The 19,171-nt window shown below is 37.4% G+C and overlaps 1 protein-coding gene across 3 annotated transcripts in view; it reads right to left on the bottom strand.

Annotated features, from left to right (window-relative positions):
- Window positions 1-6,431: 6,431 nt before the first annotated feature.
- ODAD2 (outer dynein arm docking complex subunit 2) overlaps window positions 6,432-19,171 on the bottom strand; it is a 70,646-nt gene continuing 57,906 nt past the window's right edge. For all 3 annotated transcript variants that reach the window (XM_062494130.1, XM_062494139.1, XM_062494127.1), the window contains exon 19: window positions 6,432-6,545. In XM_062494130.1, coding sequence (XP_062350114.1) covers window positions 6,432-6,545 — 114 coding nt within the window. The remainder of the gene's footprint in view (window positions 6,546-19,171) is intronic.

The raw sequence follows: 19,171 nt of genomic DNA, 5'->3' as shown, positions 1-19,171 counted from the left end.
TTTGGAAATAATTAAACCTGACTCTCTCCAGACAAATCACTCCTCTTTGTTTTGTACCTCTTCACGCCACATCAGATCCAGTGCTTGGCAGTCACCTATATTCCGTAGTTGCTGCGCTGAAAAACATTCACCTAGTCATTACATTCTGGGAAGCATACCAAGGCTGGCCCACAGATGTCCGCTTTTCCAAATATTTTTCCTTTTACATGACACCCCACCACAGACAGTTGTGGAACGGGTTGGAAGGAGGCATCAATCTGACCATAACTTCTGTTTCTGAACATATTTTGCCCCTCATCTGCAAGTGCATATGGAATAGTTCTCTCCAAGAGTTGCTCCAACTTCACTTTGAATGTTTTCCTGTCTAACCTCATGCAGGGGTAAGGACTAGGTAGTCTGCTTTCCAAATGGTACCGTTAAAAAAAGAGTCAGCCACAAATGAGTTCAATGAAGGTCTGTCGAGCAAGACTGGCAGCCATGGGGACAGAGATTTTCCCTATACTGAGCAAACACAGGACCAAAAAGGACAATCCTAGAGCCTCTGACTACTGCACCCATGGTGACTGACCAGTTACCAAGGACAGCACAACTTTGGTTATGAGAATGAAGCAATGCTGATCTCTTCTCTTTGGACATTAGGACCTCTTTTTTCTTTTGGGCTGATCACCCCCAGGAAAGTGGGCAAAAAAGACCCACAACATCAATATATGATGTTGTCCTCCAGTGGGTCTCAGCTCAGCCTTAATCAACCCCAGTCCCATAATCAAGGTTTACATAACTTCTGACCATCTACCACCAGCCTCCTTCTCCTCTTTCTTTTTGATTTTTTGAGTGTCTGTTTGTCCCAATATGTGTTCCCCCACCCTTCCGTCATTGGAAGGTTTAGTGCTGAGTGAAAAACCACGAACAGCCTTTGAACGTGTTCTGCCAAGTCTCTTTACAGTACAATACTGGCAGGAGTAAAACTCTGGAGCCAGGCAAATATGCAAGCTTCATCACATTAAAGGAAGTAGAGCTGTACGGTTATTGCATCATTCTATGGCTTCCCAGACGTTGTTGTTATGTTTTCATTAGAGCAACAGAACTGCACTTGGTGCTTTCTGCTGAGAAGCCAAGGAGGCCCCAAAAGGCTGTCAACTGGGGCAGAGAATGCAGCAACTGGAAAGACGAGTGGTTTACTGCACTAATTTTATAGTGCAGCCTTTACCAGTTAGTGGTAGAGGGAACCAGCAACATGATCTGTGTTCACTTTTTAAAAAAAAAAATACACATAGCCAAAGAATTATAACTATTTGCTTGTTCAAGACAAGTTATTTGGAAGTTTAACTACTACTGAATCAACCAACATTTTTCAGCACTAAATCATTTCAACTCCATATCATATGTTTTTAATTTTATCTGCATCTGTATTTTTTAATTACCATTTTTATTAAAGCCTCTTTTTTTCCTTCTCTTTCCAGAAGCAGGACACAAATCCCTAGCTATTTAATCTGGATGTTAGAAGGTACAGTTCAAGGCTCAGCCTTTGAAGGAAAACTCTGCTGCCAGATGCACCCACTGGAGCACAGGTGCTGAGCTTTGCTTTCTTGCCTTCACCAAGCCCTTCCAGAAGTGGGATGTGACACAATGTGGCTGGACAAAAACTTACCACCAATACCACTTGCAAGGAGCAGTCTAGATCCCCAAAAGTTTCTCAGCCATTTCTCACCTAATGAAGAATGGAGCAGCTTTAAAGCCATTCAGGATCCTGGTGCAATGGGGACTTGACTGAAAACTACTGGTTTACAACCTCTTGTTTCATGGTTCAGCATTAGTACAATGTCATTCTTATGGTCCTTTTCCAATACACAGTCAAAGTAACAAGAGGCAAAGGTTTTGACTGGCCAAGTATTACCTTGTCACTGTGTCAGGATTCTGAAATGATGGAAGAAAACATGTGAAATTAATGAAGATGGCTTTGTGTCACTGCAGAACTACAGAAGTGGCAGATTAGGTCACATCATATTGTACAGAAGCCAAAGTCAACACTTCCTTTTATGCACTGATGAGCCTTTCAGAAGGAACACATTTATGTTTAAAGTAGAATTGACTTCAGTTGTAAAAGATTAAGCAACTGAAGGGTCCTGTGCTCTATGCAAACCAGGATAAGAACACGTAACTTGCCAATGACAACAACTGGAAAAGAGAAAGGAACTTGCCAACTGAAAGGTGTCTGGCAGATAACACGAAAACAAGTCAAGAGGATAAATACAAGCCATGGTGATGTCGTCCATGGAAAAACTACCCAGAAAGCTGTATTACTGAACTGATAACTAAGCAAAACACAAGTTACAATGAAAAGTGCACTCAGGGAAAAGGTTCATGAAAATGGGTGACTTTTGGCTGTTTTCAATAGCCAAAGCAGCAAGATATTAAACACTGTGGAACATCACTGTTTAAGTGAGGGAGAGAACAGTAAGTGGCAAAATTAATTACTTTAGAAAGGGTGCAATGTAACTTACCACTGCAATGGCTATGGCTGAAATATGTTGGTCCTGTACCTGTGCCAGGTCACTGAACAGTCCACAATTAGGTTGTCTGAATTAAATCATGGCCAAGATGCAGCACAGCCTCCTTCTGTTACTCTGAATCCTGAGCAGTGTGTTGCAAATCTTAAGTGGCTAAAGAAGAGGCAAACCACAATTTACAACTGGGGAGCAGTCAGCTTCTGACTCCAGAAATAAGCTCTGCAAAACAGCCTGCATGGAAATTTGAATTCCACTGCTGAAGAAACACATTACATGTTTCCATCGCAATCATCCTACTGTCATGTATAAAACAAAGATTATTTTGGTGGAAATGTGCAAGGAACAACCATTTAATTTATTATGAGATGAAATTCTTAAACTAACATATTATTTAGTTCAGCCTCCTGGGATGATTCACATCTGACCCCAGCACAAGCAGCTCACTCAACTCATTTTAGGAAACATAGAATGAAAGAGGTACCACGCTTTCACACAAAGTGATCAGTTAGCCTAAAGCATATTACTGAGCCAAATCTTGAGACAGCCCTGTGAGTCTCAAGCTCATTTAATTTCCAAAGGAAAGTTTTGGTGATGGAGCAGAATAACAAAGCCCCTAATATATCACAGATTCCTTGCACCCAGGCCGTGAAGTTTATATTTCTCTTACAACTTGGAGACAATATCGTGTGTCAGAGCACATGCACTTGTCATTAGCATGAACACTAAAAGGAAATGAACATAAATCCCAGATTCAAATGTGCAGTTTGAACATCCTGGGACAATTAAATTATTGATAATGGTTATCTGTCACCAAGCAATAAATCATAAAGTCGTGGAGTTGTAGAAGAAAAGCTATCTTGCTGCTGACAAATGTGTAGACTGAAAGATGTGGTGGACCTATAAGGTTCCAGAAATAATTGCATAAAGGTGAAAGATTTCTTCTCTTGCTTTTTTCTCATCAACTCTAGTATTTCTGTGCTCAAAACAACACTTTCTTGTGATAACTTTTCTTACTTGGACTCTGTGTTTTTTGACATTTTAGTGTAATTGAGGAACAAAGCTGACAATGAGCAGCCACTGAAGAGCCGACCTGGCCTTGTGACTGGCAGTTGGAGCATGGCTCTCTGCAGAGCTGGGAGCTGGCTCCTGAAACTGTGAAAAGTGATGGATACTCCCTGCTAATGGTACCATCAATGTAAATAAACTGGAAAAAAGAATGTATGACAAAACTGTGAAACTATAGGAACCACATAGAAAAAACATTGGAGGGAGCAGACTGAGCAGATGACAGCAAATGAACAGGACAAAGCCTGACTCCCCCTTCTGAATCACTACATTTTTATAACTAAAATAACCTGTACATCAAATTGCTCTGAGTTGAACATAATACCGAGCCTCATATACAGTATAACCATATTTCCTAAGAGGCTACAGGTTTATATGGACAAGCAGCAGCTGGTGGAAAGAGCAAGGAGTGAAGGCATTTCCCTTCCAAGCACGGGAGCCAGGGAGTGGGAGCTGGCTGGTGCCTGGTTACGCACAGTGGGAATGCTGGGCCTGGGTGGTGGCAGTGCCTTGGGTGGGTGCCAGGGCTTGAATAGGCTGGTGGGCACTGCCAGGAGGGCTGGAGGGCTGTGTGAGCAGCATGGGGGACCCAGCTTTGTCAGGATCCCTTTTCAGAGGGCTGCAGCGCTGCGAAACTCAGTACAGATCTGTGGACAAAGTGGAAGTTTTTCAAATGTACACGCTGTACTGCACTGCTCACAGGGGCCAGGGATCACATTCATTTACTCATTTTCCAACAACTAAATCTCTTTATATTAATTACATGGAACCCACTGGTTTTGGCCAAAAAAAAGATATATTTTTCTAATACTAGTTCTTTGCCTGTGTGGTGATCTGTATCAATTTCAGCAATTCTCCCTGTACAGAACTTTAAAACTGCAGGCATGGTAAAGGAAAAGAAAACAGCACAAGTAAGTTATCTTAAGTCTGGGATTAACTGTCTGAGGTCTTAAAACAAAGGTTTCAGATTAACTACTTGGAGGCATAAGGGCTACCAGTGTGAGTGAGAATGGCAAACTGAGGCCATTTCATTGTCAGAAACATGACATTTATTGCCCTGACACCTGTATCATAAAATTAAGCTTGCTTTAGAACTTATTCCATTTGAAATACACGCTAAACAGTCAAGTATGCCTTGAAAGGTCATGCTAAGGACACGAGTTATTTTCAGGGAGTTTTTTCCCTTCAGCAGTTAGAAAAATAAGCTACCATTTTACGTGTTATTCATAAGTGAGACTGTGATAAACTATTTGTACCCACAGCTTCACTCACAGAAAAGACAAAAATAAAATCAAGCCTCTTCTCTTTCAAATGAATTTGGCAATTAGCATTTATTTTAGAAGTATTTTTGGGCATATCAATGAAGCATATGATGCTACTACATCTGTGACATCAGTATAATAATATAGATAAGTTTATTCAAAATAACATAGCAGGCCTGTAGGGCAGAGCTCAAAAACACCTAAAATAGCATTTATGTGGTCACTGGATGCTGATGGAGCTTGTGATGAACCCTGTGACTACGTTGGTGTTTGCACTGATCAAAAAATACTATTTGGACTGGCATTTTGATTTCCACACTGTCAGCATCTGTCCATAGCTGGCTTCCTTTAAAATAGCCTCTACACCTTCCCTAAGGGCTCAGTGTAATTCTCCCTTTTCAGAATTATGCAAGTCTTCCAAAATGAAATTTTACGTAAGTCTTCATGTCTGTTTCAGAGAAAACACTGACAAAAAGGTGGACTGGCATTATGTCTTATTCAGAAGCTTCTGTCAGCAAGAAAATTAGTTGCCTTGAGAAGTCATGCTAATTGGAGGAAAATAATGAAATTACAAAATGCTTCCAAACTAAGAAAATAGTTAATTATTGAGGGAAGTAAAAACATAATTCAGAAGTGAGTCCTTGACAAATGCAAGTAATTTAAATATTTGCTTTTTTTTCATTTTTGTCAGCAGACCGTGTTCGTAATTAAGATATAATGGTCTCAAAGAAATGTCCTAGCATTATTTCTTTAGCATGGTACGTACAGTGGGCGTATAATTTATAACAGCAATAATAATTTCTCTGCATTTTTGAAAGCAGCTGCAATTCTGAACATAATTTTATACAGAAAAAAAAGTAGCTACATCACTACAATGTTGTCTTCAGTTTAAAAATTAAAAAACACAAAACGATAATGTGCAAATGTAAATCTAATATCTGACTCTTTATTTAGAGCTGAGTTAAACGTGTTAATTAAAACACATTTCACCAGCTACTTATAAAATTAGGCACTATTTTGTTTGATGTTGATAGAAATGGGAAATTTGGAGTGATGTCTATTGCTACAGCTGTTTGCAGTCTTTATATAATGCCAGATGTGAGATTCATATATCTGCATTTTCTGCTCTCCTGTGACTCACAAGTGATCAAACATGCAAAAGCATAATGAGAGGATGACTGGACAAGATTATAAATCTGGGAATTATTCAAGACATTCATAAATTGCTGCATAACCACACACACAGAGAAGCAAAATTTATTGTAACGTCACAGATAAGGGCAAAAACATGTATATTTGCAATGAATTAAAATAAAAGCATATCAATTGTAGAAAATGTCTTCGACATATCTTAACTGATGGTCTTTTGATGGATGTAATGCTAAAAGACACAAAATTAGGTATGAGTGTTTTACCAAATCTAGAGGTGACAAACCAGTTGCGTAAAATCAAATGTAAGTTTCCACAGATTTGTTTTTATTAAATGATCTTCAGATAGATGAGCTCTTCTGTGAAATACAGATGCTAGAAGGAGTAATTGTGTATTTAAATGTAACTGAATTGCAAAACAAGTGTGTTGGTACAAGCTGCTGAAGCATCAGCCGTATTTTGCTTTTTCTGTTGCCAGAGCCAATCTGCGAATGTTTGCTATGCAACCAGCTGCTGCCTCCTGCAGAGCATCATCTGTAGAGCCTACCATGGCCAGTAGGAGCTAGCAAAAACACAGGGGAGAAAAAAAACAAATCAGTGTCCTGTTTCAATAACGTTCAAATCATATCTAGAACAACTGCATGAATTAACCCACACATCTGATAAATAAAATACTTAAAATCATATTAACAACACTGCATTATACATATGCACGTATCTACTACATGTATACTTTTGTATGCATATATCTATTAACATCCACATAAAAGTCCAATGCATTATATTTTATCATATTTGTACCTGTGAATTTATATTTTAATGTCTTATTTTCTGCATTTCTTATTTATTGCACTATGTCTGTCTATTGGTTGTGACTTGTATTTTTGTTGTTGTAAGGAGAAATTGCACATGCTTTATGCGAGTCATGTGAGTCACAATTCCCCCCCAAAGTATACCAGTATAATTGTACATGCTCAATATTTTTAATAAACAAATCCATGCTTTTTTTTTTCCCCTCTGGTTTTGATCATGAAACTGAATTAATGTAATGGGTCCCTGTGTCCCATTGACTGCAGTAGGTTTCTTTATTGTCACAGCAAAGTCCTCATGTTAAATATCTTGAGAGATATAGATCTGGGCATATTAGTCTTTAACATTTGCATGCAAAAGTGAAAAACAAAAGCTCAAGAAAGGCACCAAACTTTTGGAGTTAATTCAGCTTTTCAGTCATGTGTAGTAGATCCTTTATCCTGGAAGTAATTCAGAATTTTCAGTGGAAATTCCCTGGGAGTAAGGTACTGTTTAACATGAGTATGAGACAAGACAGGCCTTGGTGATAAAACATTTTACATATCAGAAAACCATTAATAATGGGTTTGGATCTCACTTCAGTGTGTTGCAAGTCAGTGATGCAACTTCAAATGCAATATAGCTGGAAAGGAGAAGAGTCTTTCTTAGCTTAAATCAACTCCATGCAACCCCCAGATTTCTGAAATTTTGCCAGGCTTAATGTGCGTTCAGGTATTTTGAAGCTCAGACAGCTCTAATTAAAACCTGTATTTTCAGTCTGCAATACTTAGGAATCTGTATTCACCCAAACAATGTTGAGTTAAACCACAGAGAAATCTGTTATCACTCAACTCTGGTGCATATTTTTCATACAGCTAAAATATTACACAAAATTATGAACTGCTAAATATAAAAGCATAAATTGAATGCAGACATCAAATTCATATGCTACCTTTTCCTAACCTTCCAGCAGTCGTGAGGCATGGGCCACAGCTGCACACATATGGCATTTACTTAGACTGATCAAAGCATTTTGTACTTGAGGAAGTATTTGTGTTAGCCAAATGTACAAAACAAGCATCTTTCCAGTCACCTTTCACCCTTTGACCCCTAGATGCAACATATAAGATTGTCTGTGATAGGCTTGAATTATGTCAGAAACAGTATTATGTCAATTAAGCATCGATGATAATTTTTTCTAGCAATTCTTCTTAAAATTTCCATTACTGTAATCAGATATCTAGGTACAAGTAGCTAGGTATAACTCTTAAAATATGAACCCTTCTGAAAGGATAGGCCAGAGTTAAAATGACATGAGAAGAAATTATATGAGAAAGGTTTATGTTTCTAAACTTCATTAGTGTGCAAAACCTGGGCCAGGGTCAGCAATCAGAGAAGTCAATGCAAGGTTCACCATTGATTTCAAGTGGACATAAGACCAAGGAGACCACAGGTTTATCTGTAGTGACAAAGCAGCTTTACAAAGCACAAAGACCAGAATGCAAGCTTATCAAATGCTTAACTTCTTTTCTTCAGAAATACTGCTGGATGAAGATCGTTCTTTGCCATTTGTCAAGAGCTGATTTCTCATCAGCTTATATTACCAAGTGATTCTCTGGGAGCCTCTCAACTTTCTTGTGCAACTAACAGAAGAGAACTGCTATAGATCCTTCATATCCCTGACTTGAACCCCAAAAAAGCATGTATGTGCCATTCATATGGTGGTTTTGGTAAAGCTCTAGGTTTTAAACTTGGGGACAAGGAAACCATATGCCTTATGTGATTATTTATTGCATCTTCACAGACCTAATGCAAGGCTTTTTCAGTGTAGTGAGTGTGGAATGCCCATAATTTCAGATAGACTTGTATCCATGTCGAAGAGCAGATGTTAATCAAAAATAATGTTTTGGAGATACATTATCTAGTAGGAACATAGGAAAAAAACAAAAAAATTGACCTTTGTCTTTATTATGACTACACTTTAGGTAGGACTCAATTCAAGGTTAATTATCTCTTATTTTAGCCATCACTTCTTTCTAGGCTCAAAAGACATGGGAGAATAGGTATTTTTCTGTCACTTTCCACTGAGAACTCAATATTAAGCAATGACAATAGCTGTAGGGGAGGGTCTGTGTTCTTTATTGCAGGTGCATTTTGGAAATCAGGGTGAGGCATCAAAGAACAGAATCCTGCATGAAACTGGTAAAAAGGACCCAAATAGATACCTAAAGAACTAGAGGTACATATGCAACCAATGCAAACACCAATTTTTACAAAGGTATCAAATACTGTTTTTTTTCCTTCTGTGTTCAGGGGATCATGGATCAGTTTCTCTCTGATTTGCTGCTCTTCTAAATCACTTGCCAGTGGTAACATCCGCAAGAACTGCCACGTCATACAAAATCTACTACACTGTGTCTCAGGATTTTCACAGTGAGACTTCAAAGGGCTATTCTTGGAAACACTGCCCAATACAGTAGCTGCCTCTAAGGACTGTGGATATACAGCAACATTTGTCAGTTAAACTACTCCTTTTGTACTAACAAAAAGACAGCTGAAGAGAAAATTATAAAAAATGCAAAATATTTCAATAGAAGTAGGTAATTCTGTATTTAGTAATCCAACTTTGAAGATTTTGATATAAATCCTGCCTTAAATGAAGTAAAAAAATAATTTTTTTTAATAAACCAAGACATTTATAATTCTTTCACCTCCTGATTATCACTCCTTGTCCCTTTCATGAGTTCAGCTCCATTTACTGACAATTGGGGTCATTCAATTCAGGTATGGAAATGCATTCATAGATAGTATATACAAACTACACCCACATATTAGGTATATTTGACAAGTCCAAGAAATCTTTTTCCTTTTTCCTTTTCTTTTATTCCAATGTACTAGCACAATATGACATGCCATTTTTCTTGATTTAATACCCTTGAACTTCATGTATCCCTTCCCTTTACCATTCAGGTATTGTTTTCTGACACATGTAAATGTTAACAGATGTGAGAAGCAGTAAAAAAAGCATGTGGTATAAATGCTTCTTTCTGGCACATAAAAGGTATTTTCCATAGACAGAGAAAGCATTTGCAGCACCATGTAGCTTCATTTTCTGTTGGCAGGTATCTATATTCTAAGGCTAGAGTCCAATATCTTTGCACAGTTTGCACGTTATACCAGCAAATAAGCACAAATACAAGCTGTTGGGAGAATGTACAGGGCATATGTAGCATTTCTGGATTCCAAAAGCAATGCACAGCCAAATCATTTAAACATCCAGAACAATTAAGATTTTGCTATTACTACCCCAAAATTGTGATACTTTATTATGACAACACAGTCATGGAGTAATCCAGAATGGAGGGGCTCTCAGGAGGTGCCTAGCCTAGTGTCATGCTCAAAGCAAAGTCAGATACAAGGCTCAGACAGGTTGCCCAGAGTTTTTAAGTCTGATCTTGAAAAACTGCAAGAATAGAGATGGCACATCTTTGGCAACCTATTGCAATATTTGACTGGCCTGATGGAGAAAAAGGTTTTCCCTGTGCTCAGTTACTTTTGATTTAGTTTATGCTCACTGTTTCTCACCCTCTTGCCATGCATTGCTGGGAAAAGCCCAGCTCCATCTTTTTGACTGAACTCCCTGTAGGAATTGCAAGGCTGCTACTGAGTTCACTTAAAGCTCTCTCTGCTCCAGGCTGAAAAAGCCCAGTTTCCTTAGTGTCTCCTCACAGCAGATATGCTGTGCTTCAGGTTCTGTCCATCCCAGTGGTCCTCTGCTGAACCTATTATGGTTTATCCGTACATATCTTCCCTACACTGAAGACCAAAGCTGAGTGAAGAATTCTAGGTGTGATCTAATGTGTACTAAAGGGAATAATCACTTCCCCCAACCTACTGGCTGTGCTCCTGCTGTAAGTCCAGAGTTGTGATTTCTTTGCTGTCAGGACACATTGCTGGCTAATGTTCTGCTTGGCTTCTACAAAACCTCAGCATGTTTATCTCTAGCCTGTATCACTGTAAACAGTGATGTTTTTCTAGAATTTCTCACTTCTGCAAAAGAAGTAGCCCAAGGGGATTTAAAAGCAGAAAAAGTAGAGGTAAGTATTGTACCAACAAACTCTACATCTGAAAAGATCTCAGATGGTCTCCATGTACTGGTTTCAATAACTTAGAATTACTCACTTTCCTTCAGCCACAGTCACTGCAGCTTCCAGACTCAGAAGGGGAAAGCAGGAAGCATAGGGTATGTTTGCAGGAAGTATGGACCTTTGCATGGAATAATCTTTAAATAAGGGATTATTCATGTGATGTGTCCATAACAAGTTTTCTAAAACAATGGAAAGTGTAGAACAAGGCTGTTGAAAAGAGGCTCCCCTGCTCACACAAAACAAGATAAAAGATCAGCCTATTCAATACCCCAGAGTCCTGTGAACATGAAAGAAAATTATGAATAAAGACTAACCATATAAAAAAATACTTAATGCCCTTTTTGTCTTAGCTTCTTTAGGTTTTCCATTGTGTAAAACAAATTTCATTTAAATTTTTCTAATCAGAATGAAATACGGACAAAGTCCTCCAACAAGATTCATATCTATACTGGGAAGCTAGTCAGAGTTCACATAGAGCTTAAAATTCTTGGAACTAAAGACACACAGACTTCAGTACAACATCTTGTAGATTGACATAGCATTTTCAGTTGGTGGTAGGACTTGCTTTTTTTTTTTAAATTCAGATTTAGTATCTGGCTTCTTTTACATGTGACATTTCCTGAAGGATGCTAAATTTCTAGCACTGTGAGTTTCTAATTGTGTAACATTTTTTTAAAGACATTTTTCACATGTTTTTTATAAATCTAACCTAAAAGAAAAAAAATACTTTAAATAAAAGCATATGGTAGAAGCTTATCCAAGAAAGTATCAGTCTAGATCCAGCCAGCATTTTCTAACTTTCAACACCATAGTGCACACTGGAAAATATTAAAGCACCTAGTTTGAGTGTTACGTTACACATATTCCTATGAAAATACTTCTCATAAAATTAAATTATAAATAATAAAACATACTCCACAATCAAAGCATAATGAAGGTTAAGCTAAGTCACTGTTTCTAAACTAAAATTTAGGCCAATTTCCTGATTTTCATTTTCAGCTGAACAAAAGGATATGACAACATGTACCATACCCAGACTCTTAAGAAGAAGATGCTCATGTAAGTTCTGAAGTGTTTTGTTAGGTTTTTTTTTTTCCTCAGGTGCCACGAAGAGAACAGATTTCAAACTACAGTCTCATGCACCAGGGAACACTCTGAGCTAGCAGCTGTAAAAAATACAGTACTAAGAAATTCGAGTGAAGACAAAAAATGGGCAGGGCTGACACTCACTGTGCTGATTCCCCCTTGCACAGGATGTCTCCTCCCTGGGACTAAAGTCAGAGCAGCCCCTGGTGCAGCCTACTTCACTCATTCTGAACGTAAAGAGGTGAAACTGAAGCTCTCTGGCTAGGGTGGGAGAAATTCTGGGAAGATTACATCTGGTTTCTTTTCCTTTCTTGTCCTATTTCTGTCTTTTTTCCCTTCCATGAAGCACATCTCCATTCTGTCAGGAAAATGGCAACTTTTGGAAATGGAAAAAGCCACTCAAGAATGGCTGGGGAGTATCTGGAGGTCCAAAGGATGCAGCTTGGGCTAAGGTACACCTAAACACAGTGGGAGCCAGCAGGCTGGCCAGGAACTGTCTCTTCTTTCTCATGTTTCCCATCCTCCCTCAGAAAGAGTACAGGAGCTGGAAAACCTGTGGACTTCCTGCAAAGAGGTGCAGGACCCCAAGTTAGGATGAGAACAAACTTGTCAGCAGTTTTTTGTGCACTTAAATAATTTCAACTGTCTCAGGACGTAAGACAGGCAATTTGTCCTTGGCAAGTAATTTTTCTTATGTGACCACCTGGCACAGAATGACTGTTGCCAAGATGAATCTCACAAAATGCCAGGAAATGTGGGGAAATGAGGAGTAGGTGATAGAGCCAGCGAAGTATTCTGAACATATGATTAGTGGTACTTTACCATGTGATGTTTACTATTTCATTAGGATAAGCAGTTTCAGCAAGCTACAACTGATTTTACACCATGATAGATCTGAAGTTTAAAATCCTTCTGTGTACAGCTTCATTTTTCTATTTTTCCTACCTGCTGTCTGCCCATTTTTGTCTATTTTGTTTAGTCCCCTCCTTTGTCACAACTAAACTGAAAGGCATCTGTGACAAGGACCATATTTATTCTACATCTGAATGGGAGCAGCACTCTTGAAAAGAAATCTCTTGACTACACAATAATAACATACAAAATAAGAATACAGTTGTCATATTCTCCAATAGGGTTAAATGTTGCACTGCATTACTTTGGAGACATACAACCTATATATGCCGAAAGGGAATTATAATACAGTACATACACACATACTTGCAAATGTTTATATAGCATCAAAATATTCATATACTCTACTGTACAGCTATACAGCTCTCTCTTCCCCTCATCTGTTTTACTGTCTTTTTCTTATACAGTTATTTAGAGAAAGAAGCCCTCCTTCTCTGCAAAGACACAATACATAGGCAGAGAACTGTCAATATCAGTGACAAGGAGAAAATAACAAAATTTCAAATGGTGAAATGCAGAATAGTTTAAAAACTGCAAACTTGCAGACCACTTTAAAATATTCTAAGTTTAAAGGTTTTCCCATTTCAATTCGCTACTTACAGGATTTCAGAGGAATATTGACAACTATTTCAGGTGTAAATCTAACTACCTATAAAAATATCATGCAGAGGTGAAGTAGCTAAATAAAACTAGTAATCAAAATTAATTCTAATCTTTGTTTAAAATGAATGATTGTATGGAACTAATTGGAAACCTTGAAGACAGACAGCTTGAATCTACATTCAGCTGTAAGATGTTTGGTGCAATATTAAGAAAGAATTCAATCATCAGTCCTACAGGATATAAAATTCATCCCATAAAAAACAGTAGGCATATTTGATAATCCAAAAGTGATGACGCCCAGTGTTTCACAGCATATTTTAATCCGAACCACTTTCTGTACTTTATTTTTATTTCATAGTAGTTTTCATAAGAAGATTAACATATAAAAGGCTTTTATTTGCATAGAAAGAATAAAGAACTTTTTTAGTAATTAGAACAGAATGACACCTCAAAATTTTTTTTTTCATTTCAATGGAAATTAATTTCATTCAGAATAAATTATGAGTCTGCTTACTTATTATATGGAATGAACATTCAAAACTGTAAACTTATGTCACAGATATCCCTTTCCTTTCATAATTTACTTTGTCTCAGTAACTAACATGTTGAGGACTGCCCTTCCTTTATACCATTGCAAGCCTGATCAACCTTTCTTTTTTGTGTTTCCTGCTCCTTTTCCTTACTTACCTGCTTTTTCACTCTTTGCTATCCTTTTCATTTTGGAAGAGCATGACTTTTACCTTTCCTTTCCTTCTCAAACAATATTGAGGAGGTAGTACAGGAAATTGAGAAAGAATTGCTAATTCAGTTTTATTTCAAAATTTTAACATTACTATGGATAGATACGAACACTATAATTTTGTCTATCTCTAGCAATCATATGAAGAGTATATGAAAGTTAATCAAGGGCAGTTGCAAATAAACTATCAGCAGCAAGTCAGAGGGAAAAAATGATGTTTCAGCTGTCCATTAACCATAATATTCTGAAGGGTTCTGCCCGAATTCTCAGAGATGTCCTGAAAACATGATGTGTTCTTTTCCTTTTGGTTTTTCTGATATTCCTGAAATGCACTCTATTATGTCTTTGAAGACAACACTGAACTGCAGTAAAGGGACACTAGAGTTTCCAAACTTCTAACAGATTTTGCAATGTTTCTCTCAAGTGCATCTTATCCTGTGAATAGGGATCTGAGAACATAATCAGACTGCACTAGTATTTTAAAAGTATGTTCGATCTACTGGTATGCATGAACTGACTCCAAACTCTCTTCTGTATTCAATTGCAAGTAGTGATTTTGATCCCTAAAGTTAATATAGCTTTAGGTCCCATGCTCTAAGGGTCAGTCTCTCTTCCTACATATGATCACTATGATCAAAATCAGCGAGGTGCTTGGGCTAGTAAACCTTACAAGTCAAAGTCTGGGGATAAAAGCAGGAGGTTCTCCCTGTGAATTTGTACAATAACATTTATTTGAAATAAGTAGCCAGTATATTTTAAAGGTTATTTTTTGTTTGTTTTGGGGGTTTTTTTTGTTTGTTTTTTTTTTCTGTGGCACACAAGAAAACTGTTCTATAGTCTTATGGTTTAGGATGTGGGGGTGGCAACAGTGCATACATTTACATAAACTGAAAATAAGTGGTACTGTTCGACTTATAATCTGATTTTAGACTAGTAAATATACTAGAAAATATTCAATTAGAACACAGGGTAAATAAATGTATAGATGGTATGAACACAGATCAGCTCTATTCATACAAATATGAAACTGAATGTGATGAAGCAAGGAAAGATCTGTGGCTGTGGGCAAGGGTACGCATACAGTCCAGATGTTCATTCATATTAGCAAGTCTAAATGTATGATATCAGAAAATTACATGTTAGATACCATTTACTTCTCAAGATTCTCAAACTGCTTCTTTTGTTATTAGAGAAAAAGAAATTATTTTATAATAAGGAGTCATCTTCTTACCTATAATAAACACAAATTTCTTTATGAACAATTTGGTTAGCTGTCTTAAAATATATTTACAAGTGCTGGAAATTTGTGTACATTTAAAAAGTCTGTGTTGAGGAATAACATTACCAGGTACAGATAAATTGTGACAGATAAATGCTTTGGTTTTTTGGTGATGGAAACAACAGGAGTTGCTTGAATTAGCACTCCAATCAGGCCATATTCAACCAAAGTATTTGTATTTGCATACAGTTCTTTAGAGGGCAGTTAGATATTTTTTCAAGAATAGGCAGAATGTCTCTCCAAAGCCACTCAAGGACTCTGGCCACAAAGTGCTTGAATAGCTGCTGGCTTTTGGAAGCTTTGTGAGATCAGAGACTTTAAAAATACTGTGTTGTATGCAAACAAGCAAGCAATAATACCTGTCTGACCTTTATATGTCAGAAATACTGGAGACCTTGATCTGCTTCCTTCCCTCTCTAAAGATATAACTATGAAATAGGGAATGAAAAATTCATTAATAACAGTTAAAACTTTTCTCTCATTAGAACAAAAACCTGTTCCTCAATTTATTTATTTTTTTTTATTAACTTGTCAACTTCAATTCCAAGCTTCAGGTTTTGGAAATGTTTTTGGCTTATTCATTTGCTTCAGCTTTTTTAGTTCTATAAAAAGAAAGTTATAGTTGTGCAAGTGGAGGGCAAGTGGAGGTTGTACCACATGCATAAAAGCTCTGCTAAAGCTGGTTAAAGCATGCGGGGGAAGATGTGAAAATTAATTTTCTAAAACCATGCAACTTTGTGCTTTAACACAGGAAAAAAGAAATCATGTGAACTTTCTACCTGAATGCAATTGCAAAAGGTAGAAAGAACCATGATTTAAAACTGGTGTGGTGGCTACTTTGTCTCTCAAGTAGGATGAAATGGTTGGAGCCAATCAGCTACACAAGACATTATTTCACAACACTACTGCAAGCAAAATAATATTATTGACCACACGTTGGGCATTCTTGGGTGAGTATGTATGAGGCATTCTGCCACCTAATAAAAACAGTATGTGGAAGATGATTTAAGTACTACTCCCACACAGGGAATGTACTCCCTACTTCATCAGCTCCCCATTCAAACATGCCACTTTTTCATTTAAACAGTGCATCATGGGCTTGATTCATGATGGCAATTAAGGAACGTAACATCCTTCTCTGAACAGAAGTATTTTACGCAGAATATTGTAAATTTTGTGAAAGAGTGGTTTCTCAAAATACAATTCCCTCATATGCATTTCTGATGCAGAAGAATTAAACAGACTACCAGTTTCTCCCCCCACACTCCAGGATGTCAACAAAAATTTAAGGATAAGTAACACCTACATATAACTGCAAATTTTATGAGGACTCTTGGATTATGAGACCAAGAGCAGAAAGATTAACAGAAACAGCCTGATGAATCAGAAGCAAAGTCAAGGCTTCATGGTGTCCCTAACTGTACCTTACATTGAAAATTTTTCTGTCCAAATTGTTTGCAAGGACTTTATTGCCTCACCCAAACATTTGGACATCTTTTCAGTTCTAACCAATAGGTGCTGGCAGTGCATCTGCACCTGCTGCATGTGCAGTGTGCAAAGTTGTTCAGTGTAATAAATCCATGAAAGTAGAAAGTGTTGCGCTGAGCTGTGACATATTTGCACAGGAGATTTGATCTCTATGGTTCTGCACTGTGAACTGCAGTTTGCAATTGTCTCTATCTGCACTTATCATGGAGAACTGTATTATCAGCATTTGCAACCTCACCATTTACCACCCTTCCCATTATCATTTATGAAATACTAAATTACAAGATCGTCTGGCTCCAAAACTTCATCTTAATTCCTACACGTTGATTTCTGAGTTTTAAACAGTTATTTATCCTCTCTAGGACTCTGCCTTCTCATCACATATGATTTTAACTTCTTTAACAGTTTTTTGGTGAAGAATGCTGCTCAATGCTTTCTTAAAATCCAAGCATGGTCAATTCCACCCTTCCAAACAGCAACAGGATTATTGCACACCAATGGAGTAATCAACTGATGGAAAGACAAAATGCTTTGAGAAGCAAAAGATAAAATATTCTCTATACCATGAATGTTCAGCAAATCCAGTGCCCAGGTATGACACACCTTTTTTGGATATATACACACACTCCCTTTGCCTATAATATCTCTGAAGTCCAGCAATTATGTCTCTCTGAAATTCTGAGAGGGAGATAATCCAGTCTAATGAATGTTGTATTTGTGCAGATTGCACAGATTCAATGAAAGAGATACAAACAGCAAATAAACCTGTATTCATCCCACACACCTGTGGTCAGGGTAGACAGTAGACAAGAACTGGTGAAGGACAGGACCTTCAGAGGGGCAGTTTTGATTTTAGGTGTTCTAAAAACCTTGATATTTTAAACTTTTTTTCCATTTCCACAGAGCCTTAACTATGTATTTTATCCTAGTATTTGGAGCTGTCATTTGGAACTTGTATAGCAGTATGGAAGCATCTTTATGAGTCACAGTTTTCTCAGTCCTATGGCACGGAAATTTTTTTTTTATTCTTACCTATACCTTCAACACAAATGCAACGAGCAGACTAGAATCTGCCTAAAGGCACCTTCTATTTAGCTTTACAGTTTCCCTAAATCCAAAGGTAACATGTAATTTGCAGTGTATCAGACTTTTTAGTAATTAAAAAGTGTTACTGGCTAATATTCTCTCACTTTAACATTACATTTATTTATTCAAAGCTTCCAGAGATCAAGAGTATCATAAACCACGGCAAGAAATTCTGCACTGACTGGCAGCTAATAAATACAGCCAATAATTACGCTTGGAGATAAAAGCAAAATTAATTAAAATCACATTTTTAATAAAATGAAATCATATAAACTTTCACTTATAGTCCAGGAGAAGACACATTTTAGCTTTCACATGTAATTGATTGTAAAATGCATCAGCATTGTAGAATAGTTGTGTCAGCAATTCATATCCTGTCCCTGCCCTTATTCAAGTCAGGACAGTATTCTCATCAGGCTTGTGCTGCCTGGCAGCCTTGTCAGGTCTTCAGATTTGATGCCAAAGTACAGAACACTGACCAGGAACATTAACACTAGAGCCCATCCCATAATCCCCACACTGCAAATGGGCTTTTCCTTAGCATCTTCACCTTGAAAGTGATATCAGCAAGTTGTGCCCTATCACTTAAAGGATAACAGACAGTGCTCTTCGCAATGGCAACATAAGAGAGATTACAATGAGTAGGGCTTGAAGCCAAACTGAACTGAGTGATTGATTCTACAGGAAGAACTTTATTCTTGGTATTTCTTATGTTCAGATTCTTTGAATAGCTCCTTACATACAAGGAAACTATTTTTGATCAGCTGAATGTCAAAAATAATTACCTGGCATTCTGTCCTTACACATTAAAGCCAGTGTCTCTTAATTAAGAAAACTAACTTTATATCTGACAGTTCATCTAAGATACTATTCCATAAACACAAAAATATTTTAATGCTCTTCTTTCTAATTATTGCCAAATTAGAAATAAATGATTCACACAGTCACAAGGATAAGACTGGTGCAGGGAGCTAAACAATTGCAAGAAGCTGCTCTGTGTATTTCTGTGGTTTGGAAATAGCGCCAAGTCAGAAGGAAAAGACATTCTCTGCATTTTC

This window comes from Cinclus cinclus, chromosome 1 (genome assembly GCF_963662255.1).
Source record: "Cinclus cinclus chromosome 1, bCinCin1.1, whole genome shotgun sequence".
NCBI classification, from domain to species: Eukaryota; Metazoa; Chordata; class Aves; order Passeriformes; family Cinclidae; genus Cinclus; species Cinclus cinclus.
The sequence above is the reverse complement of the archived record's forward strand: the minus strand, read 5'-3'. Positions and strand labels throughout refer to the sequence as shown.